At 47.3% G+C, this 18,074-nt stretch overlaps 1 protein-coding gene across 1 annotated transcript in view; it reads right to left on the bottom strand.

Annotated features, from left to right (window-relative positions):
* Positions 1-284: 284 nt before the first annotated feature.
* Positions 285-18,074, bottom strand: part of MAP2K4 (mitogen-activated protein kinase kinase 4) — a 62,622-nt gene continuing 44,832 nt past the window's right edge. Inside the window, exons 4-11 of the mRNA XM_030232146.2 lie at positions 16,284-16,403; positions 10,133-10,252; positions 9,341-9,392; positions 8,802-8,929; positions 3,950-4,027; positions 2,529-2,677; positions 1,983-2,028; positions 285-1,234 (exon numbers count right to left, since the gene is read on the bottom strand). Coding sequence (XP_030088006.1) covers positions 1,121-1,234; positions 1,983-2,028; positions 2,529-2,677; positions 3,950-4,027; positions 8,802-8,929; positions 9,341-9,392; positions 10,133-10,252; positions 16,284-16,403 — 807 coding nt within the window. The 3' untranslated portion in view covers positions 285-1,120. The remainder of the gene's footprint in view (positions 1,235-1,982; positions 2,029-2,528; positions 2,678-3,949; positions 4,028-8,801; positions 8,930-9,340; positions 9,393-10,132; positions 10,253-16,283; positions 16,404-18,074) is intronic.

Genomic DNA, 18,074 nt, shown 5'->3' with positions numbered 1-18,074 from the left:
AGGGCCTCCCCTCCATCCTGCCTGCAGCAGCAAGGAGGAAGAGCTCAGGTTTGGAGTGGGACTCCAGAGCTCAGGGCCATTGGCTGGGAGGGCTGGGCTGTGCCACAGGTGCAAGCAGCAGGGCTGGGGACAGCAGGGACACGAGAAACACTGGCCAGGACTCACAGCCATCAGCTGGTGGCCCACTGAAGCAGCTGCAGCCTCTGTGGATGGCACTGGGGGAAGGCAAAGCAAAGCCAGTGGGTGGTGAGCACTGTGCACTATAAACCAGGTCAACAAGCAGGTTAAATTCAATCAAGTAGTTTAATAATTCTTCAGGTCAAAGGTCTTATCTTACCAGGTAACAATTTACAGGACACCTAGTTAAGAGTGAAGAGTGGCTGGCTTGGTAAAAGGAAGAAGAATACATTATGTCCCATCTCAATAGTTTAATGTTAGCCTCTTTCAACGCAACATATTTTTGGTAAAGACATATTCACTATATTTAACATGATCTCTTTTTAACAGGAAGTTCAGCTGAGCACACTGTCCCCAGAAAGTACACTGCGACTGTAAAGCAACAGAATTTCATAGCAGTAAATCTATTGCACTTTGTGAAGAATAAAATTCTCCTTTGCCTTTCCAGCTCCAGAAGGCAAAGCATCTTGTTGGTTAAGCAAGTTCTTCTCCCTCCAGGCAAAGTCTCTTAATGTTCAGACAGACAACGCCTAACTTTTGTTTGTTTGCTTTTTATTATTACTTGAAACAACAATTGGAAGAGTTTGAGAGAAAAATCTTTCCAGTAGCTGCTGAGAAGTCTCCAAGTTTTGAGTCTAGAAATGAATTTTAGGTGCTATCCAATCACAGTCAACAAATATATGTACTTATTTCCACATTTCATGAATATGTCCACAAAAGAGCAAGATGAGGTCTCTCTGTGACCAACACTAACACTGTGTGATCAGGTATTACAGGGATGCACTTTATATGTGACAACAGTATACAGACAGGATGGAAATAACACCAATATTATTGCACATGGTGTCTGGGCGAGCATTAAAAACACTGCAATATGTGATGAAAATTCTTTACAGCTTGTTTTCTCTCAGCCCTTTTTCTAGAGTTTGATGTAGCAGCAGTATCAATCCACGTACATTGGAGAGCTGGGAGTTGCTGGCATTTGATCCAGGATTTTACAAACATAGCATGCAACATCCACTGTGCGTTCCTCATACATCAGGATGAAGGGATGTTTCTGGAAGCAGATAAAAAAACAACAAAGTTATGGTCATCCTCCTGGCATGTGCCCCTCAGATAAAAAACTGAGCAGGGGAATTTGCCTGGTGCAAGAACATGCTTTGTGGTGGCTGTAGGGCACCAGGACACAGCCTGGCCCACGGCTTTTCCACCTTGGGAATCCATGTTTTGAACAGGGGAGGTTAGTGAGGCAGGACAGGACTGCAGAGTTCAGGAGCTGCCAGGCAGGAGGCAGTGAGGGTGCAGGACCACCAGCTCCTCTGCAGCACTGACATTTCCTGAAATCCTTTCAGGAGAGGTTTCATCAGCATGGTCACAGTGGGGAGAGTGACAGGAGTGACAGGGAGTGCCTTGCAGAGGTCAAACCCAAGCTCTGCTCTTCTGAGCCCCACCCTCTGCTCTGCCCAGCAAGCAGCACTGGCCAGAGCCAGCTCAGAGCAGCTGGGACACCACACCAGGGAGGTTCTAGGCCAGGACAGCAGGCAAATCCCTTTGACACCAGGTGACGAGAAACCCCAGGGCTGACTGTGCAACCACAGCCTCCAAGAGGTGCCCTCCAGGTGCCCAGAGCTCCTTGAAGTTGCCACATGTGACTGATCCAAGCCGCTCTCTCCTTTAGCACCCCCCCACAGACAGGCCCTGCTGCTGCCCAGGGCTCTGCTCCTTCAGATCTCACTTCTGCCTGAGCCCAGCCCTGTGTGAGTTGTGTGTTGGAGGCATTGAAAGATGCAGCACTGAGAACTCACCAGAAGCTCTTTGTACTTTGGCCTTTTGGACTCGTCCTTTGTAAGGCTAAAGAAAGCACGAAGATAATTAGGAGAATGTGGGATCAGGGAAAATGTTACAGAGATCAAACACAAACTTTTACAGGACATGATGCCGTCACAGTGGGACACAGCACCTTTGGCTTTCTGGAAAACCCATCCTTGCACTGTGAGTGACCACAGGAGTAACCCCCATCCCTCCCCTGCAGCCATCCCAGCTGTGCAGGCAGGGGCTGGGGCTGTGTCTGACACAAACTTCCTGCCATGGAAACTTCCCTCCTTACCATGTCTCCTCTCTCTAGCACAGCCTCTCAGAGGTTTTCTCCTAATTCCTTTCATGAAGAGTAGCTTCCAGGGTCTGCCTTTCAGTCTCACACAAATCCAAACCACTAAAATGTGACAGCTCCTGCCCTTTATGCTGGTGCAGGAATGTGAAAAGAAGCCAGGAAGTGCTGGGCACAGGACCCCTGCCAAACACCAGCCAACAAAAGGAGCCAACCCCCAGTGCTTGCAGCAGCACACACTTACCACAAGTTGACGAAGTTGATGAAGCTTGGGGAAAACTCCCTTTCCTCTGAGTTACTCAGCTGTGGTGGGTCTCCTTTCACTACTTGTGTCAACTGGTCAAACACACTGTTCCACTTCGGGTAGGGGAATCGCCCCGTGGCCAGCTCGTACTGCAGGGAGACAGCAACAGCACCAGGCAGGTTTACACCAGGGAAGCTCAGTCAGGGGAAAAAAATGTCTGCAACAAACTTGAACCACCCCAGAAGGAAGATTGAGATGAGATTTTTGATCCTATTCCCTGTATGATTCCAAGTACAAGGAAGGTTTTACCCAGCAGTAAGCTCTGCTGCCTGTGTGAGGGGCATGGCCAGATTTACCCTGACCAGTCTTCTGTGCTGGCCATGTCTGATCCTCCACTAACTATAAATCAAACCAGAGTGGGAGAGTAAAATTCTCCAAACCCTCCCTTAAGCATCCTAACAAGCATTAGAGAAAATGCATAATGAGAATGACACAATCATATGATACCTCAGGTTGGAGAGGACCCATAAGGATCCCTGAATCCAACTCCAAGATAATGAAAATGAGTTTTTTTAAACATCAGTAGTGGTTCATACTTGGTTGCTTCTGCTTTCTCTTCTGCTTCACAACCTGAAGAAAGTAAGGGCTTCTCACTGAGTGCAGCTAGCAGTGCTGTGGTTAAGCCAGTGAGGAACCACAATCCCAGAATCCAGGATGAACCAAAGTCTCTGTGCAGCCAAATCACAGAAGCTGCCAAAGGTTTATTCACACAGGCTGGGTGCTCTGCTCTGCACCACCACACTCAGCACCCTCACCTCAGATTCTGAACACAAAATTTATTTACAATCCAACACCTCTGTCACTGTCATATTTTCTGAAAAATCCCTTTGCCAGGATTTCTTCTCCTGAGAAGCTGAGAAGCCTCAGAAAAAAATGTAAATACTAATTATCTGATTGCTTCTCCTGTGTTTGCTGCTTTGGAGTGGGGTCTGGAGATTGTTTACCAACTGCTCATTGTTTGATTGGTTTCATGTGAATTGTTTTAACTTAATGGCCAATCACAGCCAGCTGTGTCAAGGCTCTGAGAAGTCACGAGTTTTCATTATCATTCTTGTTAAGCCTTCTGTCTGTATCTTTTCACTATTCTGTAGTATAGTTTAAAGTATAATATAATATCATATCATATAACAGAGTAATAAATTAGCCTTCTAAGAACATGGAGTCAGATTCACTCATTTCCTCCTCATCCTGGAGACCCTGCAAACTCAACACACCTCTTCCCTGCTCACACCCAAAACAGCTGCAGGGGCTCAGGAAACCATGAACATGGAAAGCCCCCTGAGGCAGGGATGCCCACTGGGAGCACAGCACAGGAAGGAGCTGGGCTGTGCTGCCCCTGGCACAGAGCAGTGCCCACTCACCAATGTGATGCCCAAGCTCCAGACGTCGGAGCGCACGTCGTAGCCTTGCCGCGAGGCGCTGGGATCTATCCGCTCCGGCTGAAACGGCAACAAGGAGCTGTCAGGCTCTGGGCCATGCAGGGAGCAAGGAGAAGCATCTGCAAAGCTAGAGAGAACCCTGAGCCTGGCACTGCTCCAAGCCAAACCTGTGCTCAGGGCAGCCATCCAACCCCACTAGGAAACATCTCAAGGAATCACTTAAAGCACTGGTTTTATCGAGGTGTCATGTAAAAGGTGATCAGAAATGGCAACTTATCACAGTCCAATGCTTCAGGGTTTTTTCCTTTTGCACAAACACCTTGAATAATTGCGACTGTCTTATTTATTTAGTTTTGTTCAACTTTGGGATGTCTTTAGCACAAAGTCTCACTTTCTCTGTTTTGACTGCCAAGGGATCGTAAGAACTGGAATCAACATCTCATCCACCACCCTGGGGAGTGAGGCTTAGCAGCATCTACCAGAACTCTTCTCCCCAGTCAGCTACTAAGAAACTATTAAAAACAATGTGCTTTAAGAAAAGCTCCTCTAAACAAGGTTTCAGTCATCCCTTGAAGGCAACTACGATGCTACAAGGCTTTAAGACATCCAAAATGTCCTACATAAAAAGCAACACTGAGCCAGACATGGGTGATTCACACCTAAGAGCAGGTTATCCAGAGAGCTGAGCCAGCAAAAAACATCTTTATGCCTTGCATGTCATCTTTGTGAAAAACCTCAGTCTGCCTTTAGTTAAAAATATAATAATTAACATGTCAAAAGAAACAGCCTCTCATTCAGTTTTGACTACAACAATAATAAAGATACCTGCATAGCAATAAATCCTAAATTATGGGGTACAGGAAATACTCTGAAAGCCCTGGTTGCTTTGTAAGCTACATTTTAATACAATTTCATGGCAGACACAGCTGAGAAGTGCAGCAGCAGGTGACCCAGCCCTGAACCCTACTGGGAACACACCATGATGTCTGGAAGCTGCCACCAGGGATGGACCAGCACAGAACACATCAAATTCCAGGGATGCTGGCCTGGCCAGTGCTGTGACCCACAGGGATGTGCCACAGCAGAGCAAGCTGCCGGGCTGCAGATGAAGAAGGGAACTGCATGGGAGCAGCCCAGCTGCCCAGAGGGACTGGTGGGATGGGTGACACTGGTGAGACTCAGCTGGTTGTCTCAGGAACCCAAGAGGGGCACCCTGCTCCTGTGAGCAAACAGAGCAACAGGGGTTTGGCCCTAGACCATGGTGGCACAGTTAAAGGGAAAGCTGGACAGACCAAAATAAATCCCATCTAAATACAGAGCAGGAAGAATGCTGAGAATTTTCCATGTAGATCACATGGGAGCAATTAACACCAAGGAAGGAAGGAAGGAAGAGTCACCATGTCGCACTCTGGGGACCTGGAGGGCTGCAGACAAAGCCTGGCTCAGGCCAGGTGTCCTCCTGATGCCAAGTGCAAGCAGGAAAGGAAATGCCTGAGGTGGAGACCCCTCTCTGGATGTGCTGATGGGGTGAAGGGACAGGGCATGGATGCATCAGAGAAGGCTACAAGCTGCCATGGGGCTTCTCCAGTTCAGTGCCCACCTGAGCACCCGCATCTTGACTGAAAAATGAGCAGTGGGCAGCACAGATCCTCCCTCTATTCCAACCCCCAGCTATACAAACAGCCATACATGGCCTGATCTCTGCCTGAACCACCTGAGCACAGGACATCCAGCTGGCCCTGGCAGCAATGCCAGCACCAACTGTCCACCTTCACCAGGGAGAAGTGAGAAGCCACAGTTTGCAGCCAGAGGCTCCAAGCTGACCTGGGAAAATGGGAAAAGGACCTGAATGACCAAGGATGTAGGTGATGCCATCACACTCCACTCCTGTGGAGCTTTGGAAGGAGCAGAGCAGGACATCCATTCTCACAATGGCTGGGTCTGCCCCTCCACCCCTGCCTAAACCAAGCCCTCCCAGTCTCACCCTTCCTCTCTGACATGGGCACTGGGTCCACTGGGGCACTCAGAAGGGAAAAAGCAGTAATGACACAAAGGCCACCAGTTGCAGCTGACACACAGAGCCCACTCCCAGCAGCATCCCCACAGCCAGGGGCAAGGCAGGGAGCACAGGGAGCAGCACTCAGGGAGGATGGAGGGGTGGCCAGGAGCACCCACTGCTGGGTGAGGGCTGTGGAACCTCACCTGGAGCAAACCCCCAGAGCTGGCACCAGCACAGGGCAGGGGTGAGGAGGGCTCAGAACGGCCCAGGCTGCTCCAGGGGCCAGAGACTGCCTGGGAACTCAGTCCTGCCTTTCTTTCCTCCAGAGAACACGAGGTACCCACACTCAGAGGCCTTTGCCCACTGTAACAATTGCAGGGGAACTGAAAGCCAAAAGCAAAACAACCTCCCAGCAGCACAGCTCCAAGGCTGAGGCGCCGCTCGCTGTGACAGCTCCAACAATTTTGGTTCAAGCCCACAGCACTTGCTTGGCAGCTGGGCATGGCTCCTGCTGCCTCCTCAGAGCACTCACAGCCAGACTGGCTGACATCCAGTGTCATTGTTACCAACAGCTCCATGGGGACCAGGCTCCTTCAGGGGCAATGCCATGGGGTTGGTGAGCCTTGTAAAATGAGACACTATCATCCAGCAGCCCTAAGGACAGCCTCCCTGGCTGAGCACAGCTACTACTCTTGGCCTATTTTACACTAAAAAAATACTATTTGCCTTCTGAAAGGAGTGGAGCAGCCTCTTTCCCAGGTATATCCAGTTTGATCACAGCATCCCTTCAGCCATCAGCCTCTGCTGGCTTGGAGAAGTATCTGGCAGATGTGTCTGCACACTGGGGACATCTCCCCATTTCCCAGGCTCCCTGGGACGTGGAAATCCTCATGTACTTGGAAAGGAGTCACTGAGGCTGCAGAGCAGCAGGGAAGAGACCAATCATCTCCCACATCACTTGCCAGCTGCTGGCTGCCCCGCAAAACCTGTGCCCTGCCAAGGCTCTGAAAAACACAAACTGAACTGCAACACTTTTGCTCACTTAAAAGTCCACCCAAGTCTGGAGCTCCCAATGGAGCTGCACAAATCAGAGTGCACACAGACACACAGACAGACAGACAGACAGGAGAAAGGAAAACTAAAGGGCTATGGAAGCACTCACCCACCACATCCCAGGGGAAAGGGAGCACTGCAGCTATGTACAGACATCTCAGTCATCTCATTAACTGTCATTAGAGTCATCTCAGGAACTGTCATGACATACTACACCAACAGCCTGAGCAGAAATGACCACCCACCCATGGCTCAAAGAAAGATCAGAGTCAGGGCAGACAGGTTTTCCCTTGGACACCACAGTCAGAGAAAAGCCATGTGAGAGCCACGGCCTGGGCCAGGTGGGAACCACGCCTTGGAAGAGAGATATTTTCCTTTTTTCTACTTGGTGGTAGATAAAAAGAGTTCAGAAAACAGTATTTTTCAGCATACAGAGCCATAAATATGTAACAAAAATTAAAGACAGGCACTAAAGTTAAAGTTATATGAACAGCAGCAGGCACAGCTCCCTGCACAATGTACCCTTGGCTCATGTGAGAACAGAGACGCATTTTCAAAGCATCCTGAAGCACTGAAGTGTTTAAAACCCTCAGACAGCTTCCAAAATCATCACTACAGCTTTTCACTCTGGAGGGGGAGGGCAGCAAACAAGCAGGACAGACTCCCAGGAGCCACGACTCAGCCCCAGCAATTTCCACGCAGCTGCTCTGCTACTGCTGCTCTCCAAAATCACATTCTCCTGGAATGAAGTTCTGGCACACTTTGGAATTTAAGTGGTTTACAAAAATCACTGTAATTCTGCTCTGCAATAACTCCTGTGACATAATCTTACCAGAGCAAATGGATTTCTTGCAGACCAAGACAAACCCACACTCTGACAGCCCTGCTTCCCTGGGCAATGGTGTTTTGGAGCTGCTGGAAGGCACAGAGCTCCACTCCATTCCAGCACCACAGCCCTGGCAGCAGCAGAGGAACCCAGCAAAAACCCAGGAATTTGGACCCTTTGCCACAGCCTGGATGACACTGCCACAGCAGATCCAGAGCTCAGTTTCATCCAGGAAAGGGCTGTTCATCCCACAGGCTGATCACAGGGAGGGTGTGTTGGGGAAAATGAAACAGGAAAGCCTTATGAGTATGATAACCTGGCAAAAGATTTTGAGAATATGGAAACTGTAAGTGAGATTGAAATGAAAGCATCTTTGAGATCCCTCAGTTACTGAACACCTGGAAAACAATGGCATGGCCAGCTGAAGGGAATCCCCTTGTGAGGAAACAACACCCTCTGCTTGCAGGCAGCTCCAAGGGCCAGAGCACACCCTGCTAGCTTGGCAGAAGGGGTCCAAAGAGGAGTTTTTAGGGTTTAAAACTCCTGCAAATAGTAATTTAGGGTTTCCAATGAGCAGTTTTAAGCTTAGCAGAAGGGGTCCAAAGAGGAGTTTTTAGGGTTTAAAATGTAACTCAGTATGGTAATGTAATGATTCTTATAGGCTGTATGTAAATGCTGTAGGATTTGTATCTTGTATTAGATTGGCTAGTGAGAATTAGAATATTCAGCACAAAAGAAGATTTATGGTATTGTAATGGGAACCTCGCTCTCCCATCCTCTTCACCACGCTCTTGCCTTCTCTCTTTACTTCTCTTTACTTGTCTGAGCTGTGGCTGGCAGCTCCCAATAACCCACCAGTTCCAAGCCCTGGCTTCAGAGATCTCTGGTCTCCATCTGTCCTGTCCATCCCAGCCCCGTTGTTCCTACAGAGATCCCCCAGAGCCCAGCCCACTCACCGCCATGTACGGCCGGCACCCTGCATCCCGCGTTTTGGCAATGGAGTCCACGAGCTGTCCGCTAATGCCAAAGTCACAGAGTTTAATATTCCCATTTCTGTCCAGAAGAATATTGGAAGGTTTGATGTCTGCAGGGGAAGAAATTTAAACCAGTAAGTCATGGCTGGAGGTTTCGATTTCAAGCAGAGCAGCTGCAGGGGATGGAGGGCGGCAGTGCTGCGCCGTCGCCGTCACCCTTGGCGCTGGATCCTGCATGGGAGCACGAGGGGATGGAGCCAGCCCTGGAGGTGCCACGTGCCCAAAGGCAGCAGCAGATGCCCAACCACCCTGAAATGACACTTACATGGAAAAATCACAGGCTGAAGGGGCACGAGAACAGGCACTGGGACACTTGTTCAAAACCTGCACTCAGACTCTCAGCGGTACAGGTGCTGTGTTTACACTTGGAGTGAACCAAAGGCCACTTACAATTCTTGCAATTATTTTAACAGACCACAAGAAAAAGACATGAAGTTAAAAAAAAGACACAAAGAACTCACCTCTGTGAATGATTTTCAAGTTTTCTTTTAAGTGGTTTAGTGCTTTCACAGTCTAGGGAAGAAAAACAGATGAAAAATAAGCAATGTTGTAAGAGGCCTGTGATTATTACATTTTTGGAATGCCAATAACAGAGGTAAAAAGCATTCCATACACTGAGATATTAATGCTGTAATATGCCATGTAATAAAACATTTTTCTCTCAACCTTTTTTGCAAACAGAAGGTGTTATAAGAGAGGGTATGGGCTTAAGTGAACACACATCCCTTGGGACCTGCAAAGATCTGGGAGAGGGGAGCAAGAAGTGGAGCCAGAACAATCTCTGATGTTAATTATCCTCAGCAATAACTTATTTCAAGCCCTATGCTATATTTTTTTTCAGCAGGTCACAACTGTTTCAATTACCTGGCTCTTCATTAGACCAGAACTTCCAGGTTATATCAAGAAAACATCAGCCAAGTCCTCCAGTGTTTTTGGAGCCTTTGCACAAAACTGCCAAAGATTCTCCGGTCTGGGTTGGTGCCTGTGCTGCTGGTGCTCACATTTAAGCAGACAGAGCAGGAAGATGGCCCTAGGCTCTGTTTATGAACTGATTACTGACCCCAGGACCTCTGTTTACACCATCCAACATGCTGTGGAAAAGTCATGAGCACCCAGAAGAACCATTCCCAGTGTGGTGCAAACAGCAGCAGCAATTCTGCTCCACAGACCAACCAGCTTTTCACATGGAGTGGGATCTAAACAAGGATCTGAACTTTTCAATTATCTTCAACAAAAAATAACAAAATACTCACAGCTAAAGTGATTTTGCCTAAGATTTCTTCTGGAATAACATCATCTAATACACTATATACATATTTGTAAAACTTATCAAACGAGGTAGACATGAGCTCCATACAGATCCAACAGTCACCCTGGAAAGAGAAAAGAATGTGTGTTACTACTGAGATAAAAATGAGAAATACAAATCCAGAGAGCACACAGAGATCCACTGAATCCTGTGAAATACATAAACAGGAACAGGCATTTGATAGAAAGGATGGAATTCAGCTTGATCAGTTTTAGCAATAAAAGACTTGCTCCCATTCACAGCAGAGGCATTTACCTGCCCAGCTCACACCTGATATTACAGTTTAGTTGCTTGAACCCAGATGAATCCAAGCCTCTGGAGTGTTTTGCTCTCCAGAAGGCTGCAGGCACAGTGGAACAGCCAGAAGAGGGGAGCTGCTTTCGTAGGAAGGGCTGTGTGGCTGGGGAAGAAGACTTTGGGCAGCTCCAGCTTACACTGCTCATTTGGCATCAGGCTTTTCACATCAGCTCAAGGCAGAGCAGGAGCTGATGGCATCCAACTCAAGGGCTACTACAAGCCTGAGCACAGAAAACTCTCACTGCACCCAAAAAAAGCAGAAGATGGAGTAAGTGTTGTGACAGACATGGAAGCAGGAACATCACAGTGAAAGAAGCCAGAGCTGCACAGCACGATGAGGCATGACCAGCACACTTCAGGGAGCCTGGAAAAGGTGAACCTGGGCTGCTACAGAGCACAGGTTGGCTATGGAGGAAGTTGACCAAGGAACTGTTCAGATTTAAACTACAGAAATGAAATTGGGCAATACATGTAGAAGATGTCTCTTTTCTGTCTCTTTTAGCAACAAAGGCAAAGTGCAGATGAAGCACTTGCATAAGATGGAGAGTGGCTCAGAACAAGTAACATGACTCCAGTGGCAGTGATGTGCATAAATCAAGTGAGACTGGAAGCCCACCAGAGCTTTATGAGCTGTCTGCAGTGAGAGCAGCCTCTCTCTCATGGACTGGTTCTGCTGGCCACAGATATTCAAAAACTGCTTCTGTTTCGATTAGCTTTATAAAAAAATGGAGACAGGGCTATATTCCTGGGCTATGGTACTGAGACTGTGGGGGACTAGAGTGGTTCCAGAGAGCCAGAATGCCACTGACCACTGCAGCCCTGTATTTATGTCCAGCTGCACCAGTACTGTGAGTGCTCCACTGCCCACGTTACAACAGTAGAACTGTTGGACAGTAAAGCAAACCAAGTGAACAGCACTGAGCAGAGCCATTATCACAACCAAGGCTTCACATGGACTCTGCGTCACAGGCTGGGATGGGTACGGTACTTAAAGAAGTACAACAAATTTCTATCTAATGGTAATTTTTAAGCATTAAAAAATCCCTTTTATGATCAAAAGCACTCAAGGAAAGACCTGGTGTCTGGTGTCCTGAAGGAGATGCCATACAGAACTCCTGAATGAGGGCATTTATCGGTCTGGTAATATAAAAACCTACCTGCCCTACATGAATTCATGTCAGCAAGATCAATGGAAAAAGGTAACAGACCTTTTCCACTATGCAGCATCCTTAAGGCTGGTGGCAAGATCCAAAACTCTACAGGCTAACTCTTCCTGGGACTTGGGAGAGCCTTATCCGTTGGCAAACTGGTGAATTTTAACAGGAAGAAAAAGGCAGACTGGCTGGGGGCTCAGCTGTCTTCCTGACCAAATACCAAGAAGTGCTGATGTACATGGGCAAGTCCTGCTCCACTGGGAACTGTGAGGACAAAACCACTAATGGAAGTTTGACTTTACATTCTGCCTCTTAAGTCAGGTTGATTTCTGATCATAAAATGACAAAAGAAGCACTTTAATTTTCTCTTCCTGTCTTCCAAAGACTCTATTTTAGTCCTTATTCGGTATTAGATTACCAGATCCTAATGCACATCTTGTAGACATTCCAAAAAAAGGTCCAGGAACACCCTGTGCATTTAATTCAAAATATCCCTGTCCAGGACAGACACAATAGCAATGAAGATGCTTCAGCTTCTCAATGCAGAGAATTCCCACTGACAAGGGAGCAGGTGTCACAAGGATGTCACCCATCTGGAGAGCAGCTCACCAGGAAAGGACCTGTGGCTCCAGGTGGACATTGAACTGAACATGAACCTACAATCCATCTTTGCTGGGCTGAAGGATCACAGCACGAGGCAAAGCATCAGCAGCAGGTGGAGGGAGGTGATCCTTCCCCTTGATCCAGCAATGGTGAGGCACACCTGGAGTGCTGTGACCAGTGCTGGGCTCCCCAGTGCAAGAGAGACTCCAGCAAAGGGCAGCTAAGATGACTGAGGAACAGGAGCATCCTCCCCGTGAAAAAGGCTGATAAAGCCAGGACTGCTCAGCCTGGAGAAGGTTCAGGGGAACCTCATCAACCTAAGGGGAAGCTGCACAGGGGATGGAGCCAGGTTTGCTCAGTGGTGCTGAGGACACAAGCAGGACACACAGGAGGTTCCCTCTGAGCATGAGGATACACTTATTGTGAGGGGGGTTAATCACTGGCACAGGCTGCCCCAGGAGACTGTGCAGACTCTAGCCCTGGAGAGATTCAAAAGCTATTTGGTCACAATCCTGGTCAAGTGGCCCCACTTGATCATGGGGGTTGGAAAAGGTGACCTCAGGGGTCCCTGCAGGGACAGCCAGCTCTTCATGCAGCTACACCAGTGAGAGAGACTGACAAATGTCACGACCACCACCATAGATTTACAAGGCACACAGGACACTTTTCCTACAGACCAGGGACTGACAACAGGGACAGATGTGCTGAGGAATGGCAGCACAACAAAGGATTTCCATAAAAACAGTGCGAGGTGCATCAAGAGCAAAGAGATGAAACTGAGCAAGGCTGTGTCAGCAATTCACACCAGCCCAGCACTGTGCTACCAACACATCCATCCCAGCTCTTCTCTCCTGCCAGCAGAAGCTCCCATGGGCTGATTTACCCAGCTTCCTAGGCATGTTCTGCAACTTGCAATGAATTTTTCATTGAATAATTTTATCAAGTATTGAACTTATTGGTTTAAACTTGGCTCAACTAAACTTGCACTGTGTAGGAGTCACTCCTGAGATTCCAAGTCAGATAAGGCTTCTTTTCTCTTCCCCTCTTACAGAGAAACACAATCAGAACAGGCACTTTGAAGAGTCACTAGTGTGGTCATGGTAACCACCCAAACATTCCCAGCTTTACAGGTACTGTTTCAAACCAAAGCACCTGTAAAGCTCGTAGCAAACAGGCAAGAAAAGAAGACAATTTTTTTTTCCTCAGACCAAAAAACCTCTCAAAACAGCAATGCTCAGGGCCAAAGTCTTGGGGGTCCCAGTGCAGCCCTGTGGGCTCAGCCCACAGCTCCTCTCTTCTCACAAGGAGAGACTCAAGTGAAATATTTGCAGAACCCCTGTCAGCCAACTTTTTTATTTTTCTTCCCCCATCTATCAAGTGCAGCCTTGAGAGAAAACCCATGAGCACGAGGCCCTCTACAATCAGATCTCTGAAGGCTGATGTGGACAGCTCTGTGTGCACTAGCAGGACTCTGGGCTCTCCTGGGTGCAGTATGGAAAAACCAGCTGGTCTGCTGGGGCCTGGGGGAACCCCCACAAAGTTCAACAAATGTAAGAGCCTGCACTTGGGTCAGGGCACTCACCAGTACAAGAATGATGGGATTTAGAGCAGCCCTGAGGAGAAGGGCTGGGAGATACTGGTGGATGAAAAATTGGACATGAGCTGGCAGCCCATGGTGGCTTTACCAAAAAGCCAACCATGGTGCACTGAAACCCCTGATTGCATGCATAGACTGAAACACTGTCTTTTACTTTTTCAGCTTTGCTCTTGTTTCATTGACCAGGCAATTTAATCTCACCTAGTGGGTGAGAATGAGCTGAAGCCAAGTCCTGTACCTGGCAATCAACCTGTGTTTGTTGCACTGTTACACATTCCATCACATGTACAGACACACTGGGACAGAAATGTCCCTCCTGACTGAAGAACAGGCAGCAAACGATGAAGGTTCAGGTGCTGCCTGCTGAGGGACAAGCAGGACCCAGAGAAGACTCTCCTGTCACAAAATGCAGAACAAGAGAAAATGCAACTACAGAAATTGTGTGTAGTATTTCCTGCCTTTCCAAATCAAATTGCAGGTATTCACAGAGGCTGCCACAGGAACTTGTGTTCACAGCTACTTCCCTGACTGCACCCTGGGACACTTGTCTGGCTACAAAATAAGACCTTGCATAATTTTATCCAGTTTTTGGTTTAGTATTCCCAACTGTCAGGATCCCAGAGCTTAGCTCTGCCCCTCCACATCAAACACTCCCTGTTGTGGAAGGCTGCTTGCCTTCCCTTTGTCACAGCTGTCCTGCTGCTTCTCCTGGAGCTGCCTGGATCCTGCCAACCCTCTGACTGTCCCATCTGCCTGTTCAGCCTGTTAAACTCCTGTAGAGAGGCTCACCTGGAGTCTGTCACCTTTTAGGAGCAAGCAAAGAAGATTTCTCACTGGTTGCTCCATCCATAGCTGAATCCCAGCTCAGAGGAGGGAATCCCAAAAGGATTTCCTTACTTTTCACCTTGAAATGCTGGAACAAAGAGCTTTGTTTTATATAGTTTGCTGCAGATTTCCTGAGAGAGTTTTGGTCTTTACCAATGTCCCATGAACTCTTACACCTCAGAGGATGGTGCAGCAGTGACCTGGATCTTTCACAGTTATTTGAGAACAGATCTGACAAGCAGACTGGGGGGGTCAGACAGATCCAAACATCCTGGTGAAATTCCTTTTTTCCCTTCCTGTGCTTCTCTGGTGCCATACTTTGCTATCTTTAAAAGATTAAGATTTCACTTAATATTGGAACAAGTAATTAATAGGACAAGACAGAAAATGCTATGGAAGCCTCCCAGCTCACCCTGGGTACCCCTGAGGAAGATGACTTGGAGCATCCCTAGGCACTGAGGGACCAAGGACAGGGGAAGGCTGCTTTCATCTCTGAAGCAAACACCACTTATGTTGAAGGGGAAAAAGGGGATTTCACTCCAACCAGAGCAATGCCAATGAACCTTCCCCAGACAGAGCATGCAAGGAGCCCTGGAGCCCTGCCTGGCTGCAGGATGATGAGATTTTGGACATGACAAAGAATGCAGCCAAGCAGACATCTGAGTGCTGATCAAAGTAAGGTTTTATGTTTATGTATTTATATTTACACCCTGGGATGTGTCCAGAGCTGAAGGGAGGTGAGAGGCTTGCACAGCTCTGAGTGTTGCTCATCAGCATCTGGTAAGACACTGTCTTGTCCACAGACCTTTCCTCACACCAGCTGACAGCCTTGTCACCTTTGTCTCAGCAAAGCTGGAAATTTCCAGCCAAGCTGAGGCTCCACACATGGAAGGAGCTTGTACTGTATGACCATGAACAATGCCTGCTGGCCCAAAATGGCTCCGTGTTCAAAAAGATCAGAAAAAGCATGGGAAAAGGAATTACTATTATGCTTATTTTAGAAAATGAGATTTAAAGCCAGAGGAGTTACCTGGCAAAATTACAGAGGCAGACTCTCTAGAAGCAGGAATTAAATATTCAGACACAATTCTGGGTTTTACCTACAACACTGACCTCTCTCTAAATGTTTTCCAGTAAAACCCCACAAGACTCTGCACAGGCTGCTATGCCTGATAATCCCCAAAGACCACCTGCAGCCTTTAGGTGTCTGTTTTCCTCCTTCCCTTGAGTAGAGGTACTGGATTTGTGCTGAAGTAAAGGAAAACAGGCAAGGGCTCCATGTCTGTCCCCCTACACTGTGGCAGTTTCAACAACAGAGCAGTTACAGGAGCAGGGATAATCCAAGCCTGCAGAGGAAATACAGCAGGAAGGAGAAGCAGCAGTCAGATTTCAACATTCATCTTCTCCAAAACTCCTGTTGCAAAGAGACCAAATGCTTGCTCAGAAGTGCCCAGACACCTGGGTCTCCTGGCTAAACACCCTTGAGTGAAAGTGGAGAACCAAGAAACTTAACTTAAATCAACTTTCTCCTCCTGAGCACAAATTTAAAATTACAAAGGGGAAAAAAACAAGGTAAAACCCAAACTCTGCTGCAAGTGAAGCAAGTCTGGGGTGCCCACCTCTCTGAAGAGCGCGCCATAAAACTGAACAATGTAGGGGCAGTCACTGCTTCTCATCACCACATCAAGGTCCATCAGAAGCTGCTTCTGCTCCTTCTCATCCACTGTCGACCGAATTCTCTGAAAGAGGAAGAGTGGCAGAGACTTCATCACTTCCATGCCATTACTGCATCCTCAGCCCTGCTGGTGGAGACAAGTGACCAGGACCCCAAACACAAGCATGCTCAAAAACACTCTGGAGAATCAAGCAGTGCTCTCAAATCAGAAATGTAACTGAACATTTCTAAAGCTGTTTGATCAGACTATAAAGCCCTCAGTCCTCATATAAGCATCAACACTTTCAGATGAAATGTCAGGAAGAAATTAAAGAGCTGAAATTTCATTGAAAATTACAGCAAAATACCACATCCAGGCTTTCATTTCAAAACAAATTCCCACACAGTTCTTAGCCATGTTGGAAGGAGCTTGAAGACTGGTTTGAAATTTAACCAATGAATATTATGTTTAAAACGTCTAAGAAGCCAAAAAAGCTCCTTCCACAGCCTCCACCATGGCTGGGGAGAAAGGACTGCCACATAACCCAGGGAACACATTTCTCTGGTAATGTTAATGATGGGCAGCTCCTCTGAGCTCTTCTCATAAAACTAACACTCCTTTACCTAGTACTGGCTGAGGGAACATCAACACTGTATAAAAGATAGTTTATATAGACACATACCCCATGTGTATATAGAGATATATGTATACACACACACTGTACTTTACATATACACTATATATCTTATGAAAAGTTTCATTTGGGCTTGAAAGAACAATGACCATTTGAAAACAGAAAATTGTCCATTTTCAAACATGAAACTGGTTAAATGAAGGATGGAGATGACCATAAAGTTTTTCATGTGATTTTACAGATATATTTAACATCTTGCACTAATTAATACATTTTCTGAATCACAAGTGAGGAAATCGTGATCCTGAAGCTGTGACTCATGTTGAAAAACCATTAAAAACCCCAAGAAAAAGTATCTGGCAAGAAGTCCAAAGAAAAAGAGATAGCCAGAACCATCCTCAGGAACAAAAAACTACATGGCTACCAAAGAAATAAAAATTATTCAAGCTTGTGGAAAAAAATCTGCAAGATATAGCACCCATTTCACCAATACTATGGCCCTGTGGGCAGCTGCTGGTGGCATCAGGACCACACACATCAGCCAGCCCAGGCCAGGTACTTTCAAGGCTGGCCATTTATAGAGCACCACATGTGAAACAGTGCACCCTTATGTACTTTAGGACTTATTTTGTGATGACCCATACAAAACAAGAACAGTATCAACACTGTAATTTTCCTTACCTGTAGTGTATCCTGGTATTTTGGTATTTAACCACTTGCTCTTAATGTTCTAGCATCTCTAGTTTGGTCTAGACCAGTAAATAATATGTTTATAATGCCCTTTTTCCCCCCTGTGAATTCTAGAGTTCTTGGGGACCTGTCAGGAGACTTGTCCAGCACCCACAGTCCATAATATCCATCATGTGCTGAGCACGTGGGGTTCTGTGCCACCACCAGAGCAAGAAGCAGCTCAACGGGCCAGGAATGGAACTGTCACCTCCAGGTCACTGGTTCAGGTCTGTGTCACAAGCTCAGCCAGCCACTGGCTGTTCCCTGCTCTTGTGCCTTCACTGTACAAAGCTCTGCAATCCCCCGAGAGGCTGAAGGCCAAACAGTGAGAGTCTCCCTTTAAGTGACACACCAGCAGCACTGTGTGAAATGGAAATGCCATAATGCCACTG

The sequence above is a fragment of the Serinus canaria genome, chromosome 18 (assembly GCF_022539315.1).
Source record: "Serinus canaria isolate serCan28SL12 chromosome 18, serCan2020, whole genome shotgun sequence".
Lineage (NCBI taxonomy): Eukaryota > Metazoa > Chordata > Aves > Passeriformes > Fringillidae > Serinus > Serinus canaria.
This window is presented reverse-complemented; position numbering and strand designations above follow the sequence as displayed.